Source organism: Channa argus, chromosome 1, assembly GCF_033026475.1.
Source record: "Channa argus isolate prfri chromosome 1, Channa argus male v1.0, whole genome shotgun sequence".
NCBI classification, from domain to species: Eukaryota; Metazoa; Chordata; class Actinopteri; order Anabantiformes; family Channidae; genus Channa; species Channa argus.
Window position 1 is genome coordinate 20,455,029 of NC_090197.1, and position 20,452 is coordinate 20,475,480.

Sequence of the window (20,452 nt, forward strand, 5' to 3'; positions counted from 1 at the left end):
TTTAATGATTATCCCAGCATCTGTCCCCTATCTCCCCTCTCTGTGTGAAAGCCGGCAAACACAAGTGCAAATACACTCACAGGAGCTCAGTGAATCCCATCCAGCCGAGAGCTTCCATTCTGGCTTTCATCAAGTAATTTCATCTCAGTTTAATCAAATCTAGAAATGACAGGAAATGCTCTTGTGCTTTATAAACAGGCTGTGTGCCTGTGATTCATTATGTAGTTAGTGGAGAACGTGGATAATACAGGATGTGATTATAGCAGCAGCAATTAATGCCAGTGCAATAAAATACATGATTACCACATTTGGAATGTAATCTCGATTGTTATCCAGAGAAGAAAGACAGTATAAAGATAGGCTTTATCCAGTTTTCATTTAGTTTACTTTTACTTACATTAACCATAATGTGTGGGTGATAAGATGCACATAGCAGCACATTCTTACTCTGTAGGTTTACTGATTTCATTTCCTGCATTTGTTTTGTAGAGAACATTTCATCCTTTCAAAGTTGCTGCTCCTTCATCTGGATATGGATGATATTATTACAGTCCATATCCTACTTAAACAGTAAAATTGCTCCATCACTGAAAGCACAGATGTTTGTGAATATTCTTGGATGCTTGCCTTCACTCTCTGTCTCCTCTGTGTTAGGATGCAGGTGATCGATAAACACGGTATTCTGAACAGTTGCAAATCATTTGAATGCTCGAAAAGGCCTTACAGGCATGGATGGAGGAAAAAGAGACAGAAAATAAGTGCTGGGCTGAATGTATATACTGTGATGACAGTTGATGGGGGGGAGCAAGAGGTGCTAAATGGGACGCGGAGAAAAAGAAATAGGCTAATATTCTTGATTTATCAGTACACCCGCCTTTGAGATGAATGACAAGAAGAAAGCTGTCTGTGGCCGCTTATTACAGCCTGCAGGATGAATGCTCACTTTTGCAATATTGTTTTCAGTTACAGCATAAATAAAAAACTTTTCATCAGAAAAGTAAAAAAAAAAAAGGTTTTAACTCCCTTACATCAAGAAAAAAAAACAATCTGGACAACAAACTACGCAGTCTACATCTTTTTGTTTTGATTCATTTGAATACCACATCATGAATTACACGTCACTGCACCTTGCACTTTTGTGTCCAATGTACACATATTTAGTGCAGAATTATACACAAATATACCTGTTCACACACTGGACCATATTTTTTCAGCTTATTAAACCGTTTTAACATGTTACTGAACATCAAATAATTTTAATCACACATTCATTTTAATCACATATGAAGATAGAGAATGTGAAGTGATGCCACACCACAGTAACTGTTGGGGCATGCGGGCACCATCTTGTGATCTATGCAGTCTACTTGGAAAATCAAATTACAGTATCAAGCAAAGGTATTTGAAAAAACAAATAAAAAATAAAGACATGAACAGGTTTCCAGTGGCTATGTGCAAGATCTTCTAATTCACAAGTCACCAAACTGCGAGAGTACAGTCATACATAGTCATACTGTACATACAGACTGTGGCGCAGGAAGGTAGAGCTGTTGTCCAACAATCTTGCCATTGTTGGCTCAGTCCCTGGCTCCTCCAGTCACATTACAAAGTGTCCTTGAGCAAGACACTGAACCCCAACTTAGTTTCTCCCGGTGAGTGTTTGTGTGTGTGTGTGTGTGTGTGTGTGTGTGTGTGTGTGTGTGTGTGTGTGTGAGTGTGTGTATGATTGTGAGTATGAATGGGTGAATAAGAAGCAGTGTAAAGTGCGAGTGCCAATAGATTGAAAAGCACTATATAAGTGCAGACCATTTACTATTCATATTCGCAAAGGTAAAGGTGCTCCTCTATTAACCTACTACAGCGGCAGTACCAACCTAACATGGTGATGTGTTTCAGAATCATGACAGAAAAAGTCCAGATCAACAACAGAAAAGGCAGAGGGATTCTTACAAAAATTCAACATGGCATGATTTCAACTCTGCCTTTTCTATTGAGATCACATGCAGCTGAGTGATTGGCAGTAATTAGCAACACTTGATTATTACCTCATGGTTATTCTGTGTAATGAGACAGGAAAATGTAATTGATTGCAAGACTGAACACGATTCAATTATTTGATACTATGAATATTTTTACTTCTCATACACTGTGTCTTCCAAGATACAAGGCCTAAATGATGATTCCTTTTGTGCCTCCAGGTGAGACCAGTGCAGCCCTGTCACGCCCACAACGTCCCCTTTCGGCCCGGACGGCCCACCATGCCCCGGCGCCTGTGAAAGGGTACCATGTCAGCCGTAGCATGTCCCAGCATTCCTCCGGTGGTGGTGGAGGAGGCCCCTGCCATTGCAACCCCGAGGACTGTGATGGCCCGGGCAGAGACTACTACCAGGGTCACAGCGACGGCCACTATTACCCCCCGGGAGGTCCAGCTGAGTCACTGGCACTGGAGAGGCACCATTCCCACTCCCATAGCCACTCTGGAGGGGGAACGTTCCCTCGTTCCCACCCAAGCCAGCACCCAGCTCTTCAGTCATTTGACTCTTGCGAAGAGTGTCTGTCCTCAGGCCATGGAGGGAAGATGCACCGGATTCCCCCAACCCTGATAGACCAGTTGGAGAAGCAGGTGCCGTTTCATCCTGATGGCTTCCACACACTGCAGTACCAGCGCACTGCTAGTGGGGGTGCTGAGCAACGCAGTGAAAGCCCCTCCCGCATCCGTCACCTAGTCAACTCAGTGCAGCGCCTCTTTGCTAAGTCCCATTCCCTGGAAACACCATCCAAACGTGAATACAATGGAACAAGAGGAGGTGGAGACTACCGTGGTGAGAGAGGAGGAGGAGGCCATAGGAGTGGTGGGGAAGATGGTGGAGGCCACTACTCAGGCCACCAGTCTCGCTCCACCAGGAGGAGCAAGTCTCGGGAACGTAGCAAGAGCGGAGACTCGCGGCATGAGTCAGGAAGACGCCACCGCAGCCGGACAGCAGGCTGGTGGAGCTCTGACGACAACCTGGATAGCGACAGCAGCTTCCTAGTGAGTGGGGGCAGGCGGGGGTATCCGAGCGGCCACGAGAGCCTTGATGCTGCCATCCAGGAGCTCACCATGAAGAAGCCCAAAGAATGTGGTTTTGGGCCAGGCCCTGGGGAGTGCATGGCCTGTACCACGATGGCTTTGACTGGGAGTGAAGGAGGGGGACACCACGGGCACCATGGCCACTCCCTGAAAAGGAGCACTTGGTCAGCCATGACAGTGAGTCAGGCCAGGGAGGTGTACCCTTCCACCAGGGGAGGAGGCTATGAAAAAGCTCTGGTTCCCATGGAGAGCAAGCTGAAGGAGAGGACCTTTCACTACCTGCAGGTGTGTGTATGCCTGCATGTCAATCAATATGCATGTTTCTGTTTATGTGTACAGGAAGAAGATAGAATTTGTTTACTGCTCAGTTCTGCAACTAAGAAAACACACTTCTCATATGTATTACTGCTTTACAAACAGTATAGGCAAACAACGCAATAAATTTTGCATCAATCATTTTTCATCACACTTTCAATAAAACATAAAATAAAATGTGAAACAACCCAGTAATTAAAGGGCTAAATATTCACCTGAGAGACACCATGGATTGTCTTGGTATTTTGCTGTGAGTCAAAGATATTTACCCACGCAGATATTATTTAATGTCTCCCAGTTCCAGTTGCCAGTGCCTTTTTCAAAATACATTTCCTTTTGCCCTTTCTTTTATTTTTAGACATGAATCCCCTAAAATGAAAAGCTAATGGCTGTTACAGTTTGTGTACAAAGTAAGTTGAGAGAGCACACACATATCCACACAAACATGCATGCATAAACCTCCAGCTGTGCTGAGTTAGAGTCGGCATCCAGGCTGTGTTTCTACGGAAACAGCAGGTAGCCACAGGAGTCCCTAGTGTTTTTCCAACTCCCATCCTTTAGACACAGCTGAGGTCTGCTATAGAAGAGACACAGCGAACAGGGGTGTGTTTGTGTGTGTGTGTTTCCAGAGGAAAAACCTCACACAGTTTGTCTGTGCCATCACGGCCAACCTTAGGACAACAGATGAACTTCCCCAATGTGGCTTTTCTCATGTCTATAGCCGTCACTTGCAGTTTTTGTGACAGGGCCTGGGAACAGTGTGTGGACTACAATTCGTACTTCACTTAGATGTACTCAGCCCGATTGATCCACGGCTCTGGAGCAGGCAGCTTCCTGGAGCTTCAGGTATAGAGCTACTCGGATGTGTTCAACCAACACTAGACCTCGGGACAAACAGCACCACAGGTGTCACATTCAAGCAACGACCCCAAACTGGAACTTCACTCTCTGAAAGAAAACTTTAAAATTTTAGCTGCAACACATGTGCAGATTGTGTGTGTAAAGACTATACCATAGTGTATATTCTACAACTAACTTTGAAGCTTCTGTTATCTTCTATTAAGAATTAGGGCTGTCGAACAGCACGATGCTGGAGTAGTTAGCGCTGCTGTGGCCTTTCTGTGTAAAGTTTGCATGTTCTCCATTTACTTCCGTGGTTTTCCTCCAAATGCTCCGGTTTCCTCCCACAGTCCAAAGACATGCATGTTAGGTTAATTGTTGATGTGGTTTGAATGGTTGTCTGTGTATGTCTCTCTGTATTGGCATTGAATGGACTGGTGACCTTCCCAGAGTGTACCCCGCCTCTCGTCTAGAGACAACTGGAATAGGCTTCACGGCCCTGAATACTGAAAATGAGTGTGCTGTCACATTGATGCAATAATCACAGAAATTACTTTTAACACCACAAATTATTTTGATTTCTTTAACACAGGTTCTGTTATGATGACCTGTTGACTCACCTGTGCAGTTCTTGGCAGTGTGTGTGAATGATTCTAAGAATTTTTTTTTTCCACTTTTATTTGCACTGAGTGAGATTAGCAGATGTGAAATTATACTCGTGGTGGTGTTTCTAATTTAGTTTCTCTGGGTTCTGCCTCTCTGTCTAATGAAACGTGGGATAGTTCTTTCACACACACACACACACACAAATACTCAAAAATCATCATAAATCATTAACAAATTTAGAAACTAGATATCATAGCAGAGGCTTTTATAGCTATATATCCACATAAGTCCTCCACGGGTTAAGATAAAAAATTAAATAAGTTGTTCCTGTTTACGCCAAGTGGTCAAACCACAATTATTTCAGGTTTAACCCAACTATTAAATCATTATTATTGTTCCTATTTTTACTTTTTCATTACGATATTGAAAACTTGCATTTAACATCCCTTCACCTGGCAAAGCTGTTATGCTTTGAGTTTTTTCACACCGAGCAAAACTTAGGTCTGACGAGGACACGTCCTCTCACAAGATAAATCAAAGCATAGACTAAATGGTGGAAATATATGTTTCTTGGCACACTTTTTTTTTTTTACGTTTTGATCCTTATTACACACCTTAACTCTGTTCAGAATTTTCATATTTTTGTTCAACAAGGTTTTTTCCCTTGGTGTCAAAGCCAGTCACGATGTGCAGCATCAGAACCCAGCGCTCTTAAGTCTCTAAGCCTCTCCTCACCAATCAGCCTGTGGCTGTTAGATAAGGAAAGATAAAAATGTGAATATGGAGTGAGAGTGAAATGAAGACAGAAACAGTGAGGGTGAGAGACACAAAGATAGAGAAAGGAAAAGAGCAAGGTAGCGGGATGCAGAGATAGCAAAGCAAGCGCAAGGTTAGAAAAGAGATAAAGGAGGTGATGGTAGCCAAGGGGCAAAGCAAGAGGAGTGAAAGAGCAGGATGAGAAAATAAGAGCGATAGTGGAAGGCCAGAGGGATCGGGAGATTAGGCTGAATCATCTTTTAAGTGGTAACCTTAAAAACACACACTCAGCGGGATGCCAAACCCTGGGGCCTTGACTATGTGTGTAGGTGTTTTCATTTGGTCACGTGTGTCTATGAGTGTGTGCTGCCTCACACACACACAAACACACTATGGGTCTTTCGGCACAAGCAGCAACTGGTACACTTACATACACAACTTCACGTGCATCTACATATCGGACTGTGGGGTCTGTGACAATAATAAAATGTAATAAGTGAATACTGTATATTCTCTCTCTCTCTGTCTCTCTCTATAGATAGATAGATAGATAGATATACACGGTATATATACACACACTGATGAGGCATAACATTATGACCACCTGCCCAATACAGGGGCTCTACCATGAATTCTACTTGTACAAGGTTATAATTTCTCAGTTTTTAGGCTGATCAAACTGGAGTGCATTATAATACGAAATTCTAGTTGTAGGTCCTCAGAAAACAGATATATATTCTCATTTAGACACACATATAGTAAAGCAACTTATTCAATTCAGATTGTATACCACTATTAGGACTTTTTACAAATAAGTCAGATCATATGAATATGCCCTTTTATTCACTGTATAAGTTGTCATCTTAAGCTAGCTTTCTTTAGAAAAACTCCAGCAGCAGGCCAAGAGAGGAATCATATTTTAAAGATGAATGAAAGCATTCAGTCATATATTTTAAATGAGGGCCACAGTGGGAGTCTGTCAGTGTAATTTTTCTAGTTTCATTTCATTGCTCTTTATCAATTCTCTATGTGCCGTCTTCGTCCTTATTATCTTGACTGTGTTCCTGTGTGTGTCTGTGTGTTTTGTTTTCTCATCTGACTTTCATTCATCTGCTCATCTGTCTTCCTGCTCTCAGCCCACCCAAGTCTGTTATTTTGATTCCCTATTTCTTGTTTTGTCACCTTGTGCATCTGTCTTTCTCTCTGTGAACCACCTTTTCTGTCTTCCCACATTCCGTCTGTCTACTCTGCTAGTCTACCTGCCTATTTGTGTATGTTTTAGCTCTCTGTCTGTCGGCTTCTCGCTTACACTCTTTTTCCTTTTCTGTGTCAGTGTTTTTCCAGCTGTCAGAGTTTCTCTCTTTCTGTAAGTCCCTTTGTCCCTTTCTCTCTTTCTCTAACATCATCTCCCACATATGCATACAGTACATGTGCGTGTGTGTGTGTCTGTGTGTGCACTCATTGTGTGCATGAGCATGTGCTTGTGTGTTTGCTTTACAAACCCACACTGGGTGCATGTGTGCAGGACTGTATGTGTGATTCATCACCATCATCCTTCTGTTTGAAGTGTGAAATATTTTTCAGTGATGAAATATATTTCTGTTTTGATTCATTTTGACTTTAATAACAGATATTGGGAAGAAGCTGCCAACGGTGCAGCGATAACATTTTCAATATCTCAAAACTGTTTAATTCACAATGTGAATAATTGTTTTTCCCTTAACAGTTGGTGTAGAAAGAGAATGTATGCTTACTTTTGACTCATTTTACTGTGTTTAACCCATTTGTAAATCTTCTTACTAAACACTTGACCATGTTTGTAGTTCACATGGTTGTACATGTCTTCTTACTACTACTGCATTTTCAGATCCATGCTACTCATCATTTTTATGACTAATGTGTTTATAACCATGCAAACATTTATGTGAATGTTTCTCAGGTCCCGTCGGAAGATTGGGGCGGGGGATATGGTGGTGGAGGTGACAATGGAGGGGAGATTCCTTGCCGTCGAATGAGGAGCGGCAGCTACATCAAAGCCATGGGTGATGACGACAGCGGCGACTCCGACGCCAGCCCCAAAGCCTCACCAAAGTCCACCCTAATCGCTCAGAGGGATGCCTTCAGGCGATCTATCAGCATGGATCAAAGGTTAATGGTCACAATTGGAGTGTTTAAGTTTATGACCAAACACCCTGAGCATATTCATACCCACTCCAGCTTTCCCAAACTGTTGGTCAAATACTGACCTTCTTGCAAACTTCACATCTTTGGTTTGTAATATAGAGGTCATATTAAAAATCTTGAGCCTCCAGGAGAAGGCCGTATCATGAGAGATGTTATGCAACTGATGGAGATCATAACTTTCATCACGCACTGTAGTTGTGGTACAAATCCATAAGAGTAATTATGTTTGTGTTTAATCCAGGTACTCATGTAAGCAGTGCACAGATTCTTATCCTAACAGCCGAACCACACCCAAAACGCACACCCGCTCCCGCAGTTACACCCGCTCTCTGACCAGCTCACAGGTACCAAATAATTTTTTTATTAGGTTTATTTATGCAAATCAACTTTTTTTTAAAGGTTTGGGGAAAGTGGAATCTTAAATTCATTCTCCCCTCTCAGCTGGGAGACTCGTTGAACCGACAGTTTGAGGCGGTGTGTGAAACCATGTTCGGGGAAGTGGAGTCTCAAGCCGTCGAGGCCCTCGATCTTCCAGGTGTATTTCGCACCCGCAGCCACAGCTACGTTCGTGCCATACAAGCTGGCTGCTCCCAGGACGACGACTGCCTTTCTGTCTTCTCCATGTCCGGCCCCCAAGGGAGCATCAAGGGCGGGGCAGGTGAGTGTGTGAATGTGGGTGGTTAAGTCTACCAGTATGTAAAAGTGTGTGGTGTCTGTGGGAGTGTTGGAAGGATGTGTGCTTGTCCTTTATGTGGTGTTTACAAAGTGAGAGACCTTTATATTTCAACCAAGCCTTCTCCTCCTCTGCAGAATGTTCCTTCTATCTGTGTATATTGTCTGTGTGCAAGCATAGGCTTGTGTTGTTGTGCATGGTCTTTGTTCTTTATTATCTTTTTCTTGTTTCTGTATTACACCCTCCCCTGTGTGTTCTCAGGCTCAGTAACAGATACAGAACCGCTTATGATTATGATGATAAGTAACTGACTCCAGCTGCATCATTTTTTGTGTGTGTCTTATTTCCTCCCTTTTCCCTCCACATTATTCTTGTTTTAAACATGTTTGGGCTATTTTTTATTCTTATTTTTTTGGATAATTCTTTACAACAATGCTTTTGTTTAAGCTTAATATAACAGCATCTTACAAATGTGTGTTTGCACAGTATACAGCCTCACAGGACTCATATTTCTAAGCTTAGACTAGCAAATCCCCCCTGAGATGTGAAGTATTATATACATCCACCACAAACACTCATACACTTACATTCATAGCACGCACATTGATGCACACACTGGAGCTAAGAACGTCTTGGCTGAGACAAGCTTCCTTGTATAAAAGTTTGATCATTTATTCAGCAAAAATAAACTGTGTGCATACACCTTTGAATGAAGATGTGAGAGAGGACGAAGGGCAAGAAGAGGAGGAATTCATGCTTTTCATTTAAAAAAATCTCAATCCACTGTCTACTGCTTTATTTGTCTAAGGAGCAGAGGTAGGTGAGCTCAAGGGAGGAGGTTTTCTTCTGACATGTCTGTCTTTTCCATGCACCCCCCCCCCAACTGAACTTTGGTGAATAGACATGTTGTTTAGCTTTTATAAACCATCGTGTCACATCCTTTACTGGCATCGTACTGATTTTGTTTCCTCTTTTTCTCTCACCTCTTTTTATGTCAACAAATGTTTTTTTTCACTTTCCTTTATCCTTTGCCTTCTAGTCTGTGCCTTTTGTAAGTATCTTCCCCTGCTCCCTGTAGAAATAGCACCCATGTTGCTTTTAACAGCACACTGTGCCTTTCTCTTCCTTTCTCCTGTTCTTCTGACACTTCAGTCTTTCCTTACCGTAAAGGCGCACCCCCTCCACTACCACCTCGCATGTCCAAGTCTTCACTCTCGGTGCGGGCCCAGAGCAGCACAGAGTCTACCCAGGATGCCTACTTCCAGCAGAGCAGTGGACAGTTGGCCTCAGGTTCAGGCCGTCCCAAGCAGCACAGTAATTCTGTGGACCTAGGCAGCACTGACGGGCCCACAGCTCGCTCCTCGAGAGGAAGCTACTACATTGCCACGGGTCCTGGACGCTCCCGACAGCACAGTAATTCAGCCGAGAGCCTGGATGGGGTCAGAGGTTCGCGGGAACTTGTGCCATACGTAGGGGGTCCGGGAGTAGGGGTGAGGGCCAAACACAGCAGTTCAGCTGACAGTCTGCTGGAGGGTCCACCGAGGCCAGCCAGAGAGAGGGACGGCAGGGTGGGGGGCAGTTTGGGGAAGTCAGCCTCTCTGCCTCAGAACAGCATGGTGCTGAGTAAAGCTGCGGGGCAGGAGGAGCGTGGTGGGAGAAAGTGGCGGCCATCTATAGCTGTCCAGGTGAGAAAGGGCACTTTTATTAAGATGTGGGTATCCAATTCATTACAGCTTAGCAAGTGTCTAATTCACAAATTGTGTAAATCCTCACATTTGAGAAGCTAAGACCAGAAAATGTGGAGCACTTTGCTTGAGAACTTAATTGAGGTGAATCAGCAGAGTTGTAAATGTTTCTGTTCACTGACTGATAGATTAATAGGCTAATTATTTCCACAATAAAAAAAATACAATCCACTTACACAGAGTGAATTGTATAAGAACTACAGTTTTTAGTTAATTGCAGAGAGTGAGATGAATTTGATACCACTCTCTACCCTGTACCTTAAGTATGAGGCTATATTCAGGTGAATAACATAAGGACTGGAAACAGAAGAAAACAGTTACTCTGTCGTTTTCAATATATGTTTCCCAATGAACATGGTGTATTGTTGTATTAGTTTGTATCATTATTTCTGACCGGCGCAGAATGACTTTATTCTCTGTGTAAAACTACGCTAATTGCTCGGTGGCTCTAGCTCTCTACTTACGGTAGAGATGAGAGTTAGAGCCAGAATGAAGTTAGAGCCAGCAGTTAGCTATATGTAATGTAATGAGTAATGAGTGATTTGCAAATTGATTTTTGTTAAGTTTGGAGAGAGCCAGTTTGGTGTTTACTCCTGATGCAGTATTCATGCTAATTTAAACTAACTTGTGTTATTTCATCAGTTATTCAAAAAATGTCAGACTTTTTTTTTTAATTCTAGTTGTGTAAGACATATTCCACGTGTGCTTCAAAACTCCAGTGCTCTGTGGCTGTTTCTCTCATCCAGGTGGACAGCTCAGAGACCCTGTCAGACTCAGATGCCGAGGGCAAAGCTCTTACAGAAGTGCACTCTATAGGCGTCCAAGTCGAAGATGACAAAAGGTAATGGAAGTTTAACTAAAAATCAAAGTGTGGGAAAAGTATTTCTTTTTTAAATATCTTCAAAACTTGTTTGTTTTGCCTGACATTTAAGTTCCTTTAATTATGAACACAAACTTGCATTTATTTATAAGCATTTGTATATTTGCCAATTTATCTTTGGCCCAAATTATGTGGCTTCATCAAGAGCTTTGGCTTTTGGAACTGTAATTTATGCAAATAATTTTAATATATAATTTGAAAAAGTCTTCATCTCTTGGGCACCCAACAGTGCAGCCACCTATCGTTGATTTCTAGGCTAGATCCTATTATTTTATTTAACATTTCATCAGACATCACAGCTTGAGCTCAGTAACACTTTGTTCCAAGAATGTCTTGTTTTTCGTCATTAGTAACTGTAACCATGACTACTGCAAATCATACACTTGACATGACTTTCACACGTAATGCAGCCCTTCTCCTAATTATTTCCAGCGTCACTTATTGGTCAGATTTACACGCATGCATGCAAACAGCGCGTGATCATGCACCTGTTAACAATGTCCCAGGCCCCAAAGGATGACAGCGTGATATTGGGGGGAGGAAACAGGAGTGTGAGAATGAAAATTTGAGTCACCACTCACATGTCATCACACAGCAAAGAAGGATGAGGGGAGGAGAGTTATAAACGTGTAATACTGTCAACTCTGCTGATATGACATTTGCACACACTGGTGCGTCATATGCCAGAGGATTTAGCAGGGCTTATCACAGCCGAGTGAGTAGTAGTGACTGCATTGACAGCTTGATTGTCCCAGCTCAAATATGAATATGCATTTATTAGAAGAAAAAAAAACATTTGATAAAGGTTTTTTTTACATCTGATACTCTGTGTGACTGGATTGTTTTGGGACTGCTGTAACGGGCCTTTGTTGCAGGCGGGCTCGCTTCAAGCGCTCCAACAGCGTCACAGCGAGCGTGCAGGCCGACCTGGACCCCGAGGGCTTCCCGGGGCTCAGCATTGCCGTGCCGACGCAGGACAAGGGTCTTCAGTTCGGCTGCTCCTTTCAAAGGCACTCGTCAGAGCCCGAATCTGCCAGCCAGTACACAGAGTGCCACCGCACAGTCCACACACAAGGGCAATGGCCCTACAGAGAGGTTAGTCTGCAACAAAAGACGAAGCTTTCTACCGGGATTAAAGTTAGTGTTTTTATCGGTATAATTGAAATTGTACTTTGGAACCTGTTTTCAATCCAGCCAAGCAATGATTCCATCGTGTCCTTATACTGTTTCATGAAATACAGTTATCATTATTGACATTAGGTGGTATGACTTTCATATTAGGTGCCTATAAATAGAAGTGATGACTAAAATAAAGTGGGAATTATTTGAGAAAGTGCTGACAGTATGTGAGTGAGGATAGGGAGTTTTTGTGTAACAGAGAAGGGTGAGGAGAGAAGGTTGAAGCTTTTATTGATTTTGATACAGAAATAAAGCTTCCTTGCAGTTTTTTTCTATTTTGTTTTTATACCTCCCAAGCCTTGGCGAAAACTCTCAAGGACAGCATGGACTTTCGTAAACATAACCTGTGGTGTCAAGTGATCGAGATAAGGGTAGATCTTTGTAAAACACGTAATTTAACAGTGTACTCGATACGCTTGAGAACCTTGGTTTAATAGGTAACATGACTACAATGTGGGTCTGTTGCCCAGCAAAACGCTTTTACCAGAATGTCTGGGGTATCAGATTAAGAAGCAACAAGTCCTCCTACTTTAACCTCCAAAGAAGTCATTTGTCTCTGCTCTCTCCTAAGGTGTGCATGAGCTGAAAGTGCACTTGCTGTATTTACTTTCTTTCGTTCACTGTGAAGGGAAGGTTTAGTCTGAACAGTTTTCTCTTTTGTAATCACAGGACTTTATCCAGAGTAGCTACAACACTGAAGCCAGCCCAGCAGAATCACGGCCCCATCAGCACCCACACTTGCCTCCACGGTCTCACTCCCCTCTGCCCATCAACTCGGAGCGAGCTTGGGCCGGGACACCATCACTGGAGGGTCCGCGGAGCCTCCCCGACTCAGGTCGAGCCTCGCCCTTCACGAGAGATGGCGAATTCTTTTTGCGCCTCCTGCAGACAGAGGTGGAGAGGATAGAGGGCTGGTGCCAGAACATGGAGAGAGAGGCAGAGGAGAACGAACTGCCAGAGGAGAGTGAGTTTGGGAGGTGGATTGAAAAATTAAACATCAATTATGAATAATCTCTAAAACAGTTTTGAATGTTTTCATTAATAGTTCTTGAGCTGATTCGCAATGCAGTTGGCAGTGCCCAAATGCTCATGTCTCAGAAAGTCCAGCAGTTCTTCCACCTCTGCCAGCAAAGTGTGGTGAGTGTGTGTGATAGCATAGAAAAACATGACAATACAAATTACTCATGGTGAATAGTTTTACCAAAATGCACTGTTACTAAATGTAAAAACAGAACTGGGTAAATATTCAATCTCAATCTTTCACAAATCCTTGTATATTTCCATGTCAACAATGACATGTCATGCCCCATCTGCTCTCCAATACAGGACCCATCAGCCTACCCCCAGCCCACCTCTCAGGACCTGGCAGGATTCTGGGACCTGCTGCAGCTCAACATAGAGGACGTCAGGGTCAAATTTCAGGACCTCCAGAGGCTTAAGGACTCTGGATGGAGGCTCCCACCTGAAAAGAAGGTGAGAGGCCCAGAGGCACAAACAGCTCTGCTCTCCCTTCAGTACTCGCCCAGGGCTAAGATGGCAGTGTGCAGAAGAGTTGCACAGATGGCTGTGTCTTCCAAACCTCTGCAGGCTGTGAAACTACAGAACAGCAAGAGGAACTGAGCTAAACTGCCAAAGAGACAGCAGAGTCTTGAACTGCTGGTTTCTTCAAATGCATTTTTGCATTTATTGCAGCTGGTCAGACAGAAGAAAGCACTTGCCTGTTAGATTAACACTGTTCACTGATGAACTACATTCTTCTTGATAACAAACTAACATTGATCTCTCTTTTCTTCTTTTCCTTACATTACATTACCTTTGTTGCCTATTCTCCTTTTTTTATTTTCTTCTGTCACCTGACGCCAATGCATGCTGAACTAATTATGTCATAATGTCTTCGTCCACAATTTTTGCGTTTCACCTTTTTTCTTCTTGGTTTTTCCTTTGGTGTCTCATTGCTATTATTTCCCCTAATATCTTTTTTTTTGCACAATCGACCATTTAAACCCTTTCCGACCCTTTTCCGACATATTAAATCCACTGTCTGTTTCCATCTTATATCTACATTTCACCATCACTGGGCTAGGAGGATAAGAAGCTTCCTCCTCCCTTACCAAAGAAGCCAGCAGGTGGGGTGAGTGGCAGCCTCCGGGCCGATAATGTCGGGGATGGGGGCACTGGAGCTGGAGGAGGTGGGTCAGGGGGCCTGGTGGTGCCACGCGTGGGTGGACACACCTTACCAATAAGGGAGAAGTCCCTGGATCTCGGGGATCGACAGAGGACAGAAGCGAGGAGGAGGCTGCTACAGACCAAGAGAACCGCTTCCTTCAGGCAGAACTCTGCCACAGAGAGCGCCGACAGCATCGAGATCTATATCCCTGAAGCTCAGACTCGACTCTGAACTGAAAACTGATGTGTGTCCATCCCCACCTCCTCACTGACCCTTACCTTGGCAAAGCAGACCTGTAACCTAGTTTTGGATCATCTGCAGGTTATTGCTGTTTGTCCGCTACAATCCCTTTCAGCATTCCCTTCACTCCACTTACCACAACTGCTAATTATATTATCTTGCTCATTAAACAAGCAATGACAGCCATTTTAGTGTCTTGAAATTTAGACGTTTTACACAGAGGCCTAGACCTGAAAAGGTAGCTAGCTGATACAAATTACAGACCTTTTGAAGTCTCTGAATTCCTTTTCTTTTTCAATTTTGGCTGACAACAAACAGCTTGATTTTTTATAAAGCAGTCAGCAGAGGATCACGCAGTAGTAGCATGCCTGTGCGTGTTCACCTAGCACTTCTCTGTCTTTGAAAATAAAGGGCTTAACAGGCACAAAACCTCTGATAGAGTCTCCCTGTATGGATCCCTGATGCCATTTGCAGCAGAATCAACTCCAAGCTTTCTGAATCACAAAATGTTTCCATACTTTACACTGACGCTACTAGTATGGATGAATTTCTCTCCATCACTTTAAATGCCCTCAAAGTCAGATGGCTGGCAATCCCCAAAGAACATCCTCCGAGAATTGTTTGCCAACCCCAGCTGGCACATTTCACCCAGGTGCCATCTGTCCACCAAGGCATTTGGTCAACAAATATGAAACAGTTTTCTGTCTTCATCATTCCTCAAGTCCTGCATATCCAACAACCACCCTCAGCATTCAGCAGTGAGGCTGTTTGATTGTGCCAGTGCTGTTTGTGCATAGTGTTGCCACTCACGTTTGCCAAAAGGAGCTTTTGCAGTGTAGCATCACAGCCTTGACAGGTAGAGACATAAAACCAGAGTTGTTTGTGTTTTTGTAGTTTCAAGCATTGAGAAGAAGGTTGGGGGGTGGGGTGCTGCGTATTTATAGGGAACTATATTTTGGTGGTTTTTCGGGACTTTGCTGAGGAGACTCTAATTTCACTGTGAGACTATAGCACCACCGAGTGGTCAAAAGAGGACAGAAACAACACCAGTGGTCTGTAGAGAGTTGTTTCCACCTCAGTCAGGAATTAGCAGACGCCCTGGTAAAACAGCCAGGAAAGAAGATCAGTTTCGTTAATAATACTTTTTGCAGTTCCTTTCACTTAACATGCAGTGTGTTTCTCTTCTCTTAAATATAATTTTTTTGAATGTTTCCATAATGTTTTTGCATTATTCAGAAGGCAGCGAAAGCTGCCAGATCTTCAGCAGAAACCACCAGTTAAACTTGAAGTACAGTCATCTAAATTTCACACACTGCTTAAGAGAGAATGGTTAATCTGATCAGACAAAAACAAAGCCGTCATGTTTAATGTAGAGCCCTACAACTCCTTTCAAAAGAGTCATCAAAGAGAGGAAACCGTTGTGAATCTATAGAAAAGAAACAACTAGAAAGCGTATTGGTGAGAAGTAACACATGAATGGAATTGTACTCTGTTTTGGTTGCACTAGTTGTTTCTTGCTGAAATTATACTATCTGTAAATTTAGAAGGATTTTAAAAGCTTTGAAGAGGTCATATTTACGAAACCTATGTGGGAACACATATTTCTTATTGAAGTATTTTGTATGTATGTTGTGCATAGACTTATCAGCGTCTGTGTGGTGTGAATATGAAGGGTTGTGTGTTATGAGGGATGTGATGTAAAGCCCTATTAATACTTACAAATCCAAATCAGCCATTTCAAAGACAAAAGAATAGAAAACTATCTGAATCTTATAGCATGAGCTGTTTATTTCTTTTCTAACATTTGGATGGAATAAGTTGGTTAAATGGGATATTTTAATGGGAGATGTATATTTTATAATATAATCTACATTTCTAGATTAGCAAATACTTGAGTACAATAAATGTACAAAAAAGCATATATCAAATGTGAAATACTCCAGTATTGTTACAATAGATTATAGCATTGTGTGATATTACAGCTGTGTGAGCATATCCAGACTCAGTAAATAATTTCAAATGAATATTATTATCATCAGTTTGTGAGTGGTGGGTCAGGTTCACAGGGTATAACTGGCAAGAGTGGTAATTGCCAAATATGATCCTCCTTAGGCCTACTGTATATCTGTCTGTGGTTTGAACAACATATACTGCTGTATCCCCCACCTGTATTTCCTCTTTAGAACCAACTACATGTGCCTAACCAGCTATATGTGGAGGTTTCCTTTGAACACAGTTTACAGTATATAAATATATATGTATAGAGAGAAAAGTGTGTAAATAGAAAAGTATAAAATCTGCATAGACTATTGTTAAACAAAATGTTTTTATTGTACTGACACACAATCCTTTGTCTCCCTGATTTGCAATACTCACATAGGACTAGTAGATTTTATTGATGTTAATGCTGCATGCACCTCATTTCAAAAGTCTGGTAGAATCCAATTTTTGAACGATAAAAAGAAAGCAAATTTTGTAGCTTATGTTTTTTTTTTTTTTTTTTTTTGTGATTGGAAAAAATTTAAATGCTTTTAAAATGCAGTTATTTCAAGCCACCTCTTCTTTGTACAAAGATTATAACCTTGGGGAGGACAGTGGTAACTGGCAACCTTGAAGCAGCAATCAGTGTTTTGATGTGATTCTCTGCAGATCAATTTAACAGCTTCCATATAAACCAAGCTGCCCCGGCAATGAAAAAGAAAAAAGAAATTGCTGAGGATTTAATTCATTTACAGCAGTGGGGGTTGCAGAGCAGCCTTTTATCCTCTCATCCCTTCTCCTCTGCTACCCTCAAACTTGACAGCATCTCAGTGGTGTTTGACACGGCCCTCATCAAACAAAGCACAATGACCTGCTTTTCTACTGTTACTCCACTGTGAAGGACTCTTGACTCCACCCTCACAATCCTCAAAACCTACACGCAGAGGGATGGCAAGGTCTTTCCATTATGAGCCACCCTTGAGAGACACCGGGAATCAAAGAGGCTTTGTTGGATATGTGTCCACCGTAGCAACTACTATGTTTTCTTGGATTCTTGCTGACTGTCTTCTCGATAATTTCAATCACAAGTAAAGGCCACCTTGCCTTGGAACAGGTCCTTTGTACACAAACCTTTGGTGATTGTGATTTCCATACTTTTTGTTCAATATTTTACCCATGAAAATGTCCTGCTATACATCTGCACAGGGGCCTCAGCTAGAAACAGCATCCTTGTGTATAGTTGTAAAAACACGATCCAAGCACTTACCATCACACCAGGCAGACTACTATAAGAACTGTTTCACCTTTCTAAAAGTGCAAAAACCCCACGTGGACATGCCAGACAGACAAGCCAACTCAGAGTACCTCAGTTTCTAGCAGCAGTGTCTCCAAACCTGACCCAGGCCTCTGTCCTCAGGAGATTCTCTTAACACCACTAAACCAACGCATCCTGAATATACAGGACCAGAGCGGTCCTGCAGCAGTCCCACAGGAATGTTGTCCATATTCTCTGAACAAGAGGGAAATCGTTTGTTTGAGCCCATGTTCTCTAGTAGCCATTTTTCTAGACTAGAGAGCTGCAGAGCCCAAGTCAGAGAATGAAGTGGTGGTTAAAGCAAGATATTAAATTGTAGCCAGTTTGTGTGATGTGTACTGTGGATCTGCAACAAAGTGGAGCAAGAGGAATGTTGTAGCAGCAGATTTGAGTTTTAGTCTGACATTTCTCAGAGGCAGAGCTGCTCTGGAGGAATAAATAAAATCACTGGCTAAGTTCAAATTCAGTGATTTATGGCTTTGCCAGTCAATTGAGTTGTCAGTTATAACTGTACTGTCTTGTTTTATGGGACCCCGTATTACTTAATATTGACGCTGTTTTTAATGAACTATGATGTTTAACCCATGTTCTAGTAACTGAATGCTTTTAACTAACCAGCAGCAGAGGGAAACGTTGGTATTAGCAGCAACTAAGCCTAACACTGTACATCATTAGGAGAGTGAACAGTAAACAGTTTAAACTTTTCCTTGTATTTTAATGGAAATTTTAAATTTGGGAATAGGTTAAGAAAAGAAAGCATTAAAAAAGTGAAAAGTGAAAAAAATTTTAAAATATTGCAAATATTTGCAATGTTTGACAATGTCCAAGAAAGATTTGTTTAGGCTTGGATGAGATAGAAAAGATAGGAAACTGTTAATAACACCTAACAAAACTGGAAACAGTGAATAAATCATGATGACTGGGTGATATTTTAGCTTTCACTGAAGAGAAAAATAAGTGGCAGCGTTTCTAAAAAAATACATAAAAGTTGTATGAATTTCACATTTAATTCCACTTTCTAGATGGTTTGTCCTCCATTAGACCTTGACTGGTAATTTTACCACTACACCATCTACTACACAATCATTTAATGGCAACCAATTTTCTTTTGTTTTTTTCTTTTTTGGCAGTAAATGTAGATTGAATCTGACTAATGAAGCTGCTTTGCTTTTCCAGTGAATTCTTCATGCATAGGCAGGAATTTGGATTAAGCCCAGAAATGATGGACCCCACCAATAGCAATAAAAACTATTTTATAGAGACCTCATTAAAGTATGTAAATGCTTTGAGTGGCTACTGCTAAAAAATTGCAGAGGTCTTACATTCCTCCTCCTCCTCAAGAGCAGTTCACACCCCAGGAGATGTTTTACTGAAACTCCAATGTGCCTTTAACACTAAGATGTAATTGTGTGTGTTTGCGTGTGTGTGTGTGTGAGTGTGTGTCTTAAACTGTAATGTTGCTTTACAGTATACACACAGGTAACCACGTGGGTCAGAGAAAACAGCAATTACTATGTAATTAATAGAAAACATAATGCCCTGCCACGCTCACGTTTACAAACCTGTAAATATATGTTGCCAATGGACATTGCTCTTCTCAATATTACATATATTGTTATTACAATATTATTGTTAGTAGTAGTATGATTATTGCCATTAAAGAATTATTTAATGTCATCATTTTCATTATTATAAATGGTGTTGTCAGTTACAGCTATGGGTAAACATGTTCTGTATTTAAGGGCAAGTCCTGTGTACAATAACAAAATAAAGTAGTTTAGTCTATGATGACCAGTCTTACATTGCTGCTATAGGAGAAGGTGTAGAAGAAAAGCAAAGTGACAATAACTCTGGGAAGACATTTTTCTCTAGGGTGAATGATGGACACACCTGTGAGAGAGATCCCCAAAAGAGGAAAGCAGGCTTTGAACAGATGGACTGAATGGAAGATCCAAACACAGGACATTCTCTCTCCATGGGTTTTTGTTCCACTCTGAACTCGTAGTTCTGTTAATGAAGGAAATCAAAATGGACATCAAACTGATACAAACCCTCCACTCTCTGTATTCTACTCTATAATGTAGCAAAACCTTAATAGACTCTATTCTTATTAACACCTTTCCTCCTCTGTTATCACTTGCCCTCCTCACTGAACACCCTTTCAATTAGACGGGTTTGATACAGCGAGCTTTTCTGTCTTTAAGCTCAGCTTTATCTTTGAGTTCTTGTGTTTCATACACATTTGATTCAGTGCCAAGACAGCATAGTGTACATAAACATTAACTGCTTTTGTTTTTTTTTCCTCCAACAAAAAAAGAGCATATAGCAATAGTGATGCCACAAGATAGGAACTTTGTTTTATGATGCCCCCAGTGGATACACACAATAGATGAGAACAACACAGTGGCCAGAAGACATAGTCTGAATTTGTGCTGGACGGCAGTGAAGGGTGTTACACAGTGACGTATATCATGGTTATGTTTGTTGTGCTGTGGTTCTTAT

At 41.9% G+C, this 20,452-nt stretch overlaps 1 protein-coding gene across 2 annotated transcripts in view; it reads left to right on the top strand.

Annotated features, from left to right (window-relative positions):
* The window catches only part of dlgap3 (discs, large (Drosophila) homolog-associated protein 3), a 103,622-nt gene extending 86,468 nt beyond the window's left edge, over positions 1-17,154 (top strand). For both annotated transcript variants that reach the window (XM_067505684.1, XM_067505675.1), the window contains 11 exons: positions 2,199-3,355; positions 7,527-7,735; positions 8,013-8,115; positions 8,213-8,429; positions 9,597-10,129; positions 10,936-11,030; positions 11,945-12,164; positions 12,918-13,212; positions 13,294-13,385; positions 13,575-13,721; positions 14,332-17,154. In XM_067505684.1, coding sequence (XP_067361785.1) covers positions 2,300-3,355; positions 7,527-7,735; positions 8,013-8,115; positions 8,213-8,429; positions 9,597-10,129; positions 10,936-11,030; positions 11,945-12,164; positions 12,918-13,212; positions 13,294-13,385; positions 13,575-13,721; positions 14,332-14,646 — 3,282 coding nt within the window. In that variant the 5' untranslated portion in view covers positions 2,199-2,299 and the 3' untranslated portion in view covers positions 14,647-17,154. The remainder of the gene's footprint in view (positions 1-2,198; positions 3,356-7,526; positions 7,736-8,012; positions 8,116-8,212; positions 8,430-9,596; positions 10,130-10,935; positions 11,031-11,944; positions 12,165-12,917; positions 13,213-13,293; positions 13,386-13,574; positions 13,722-14,331) is intronic.
* The last annotated feature ends 3,298 nt before the right edge of the window (positions 17,155-20,452 follow it).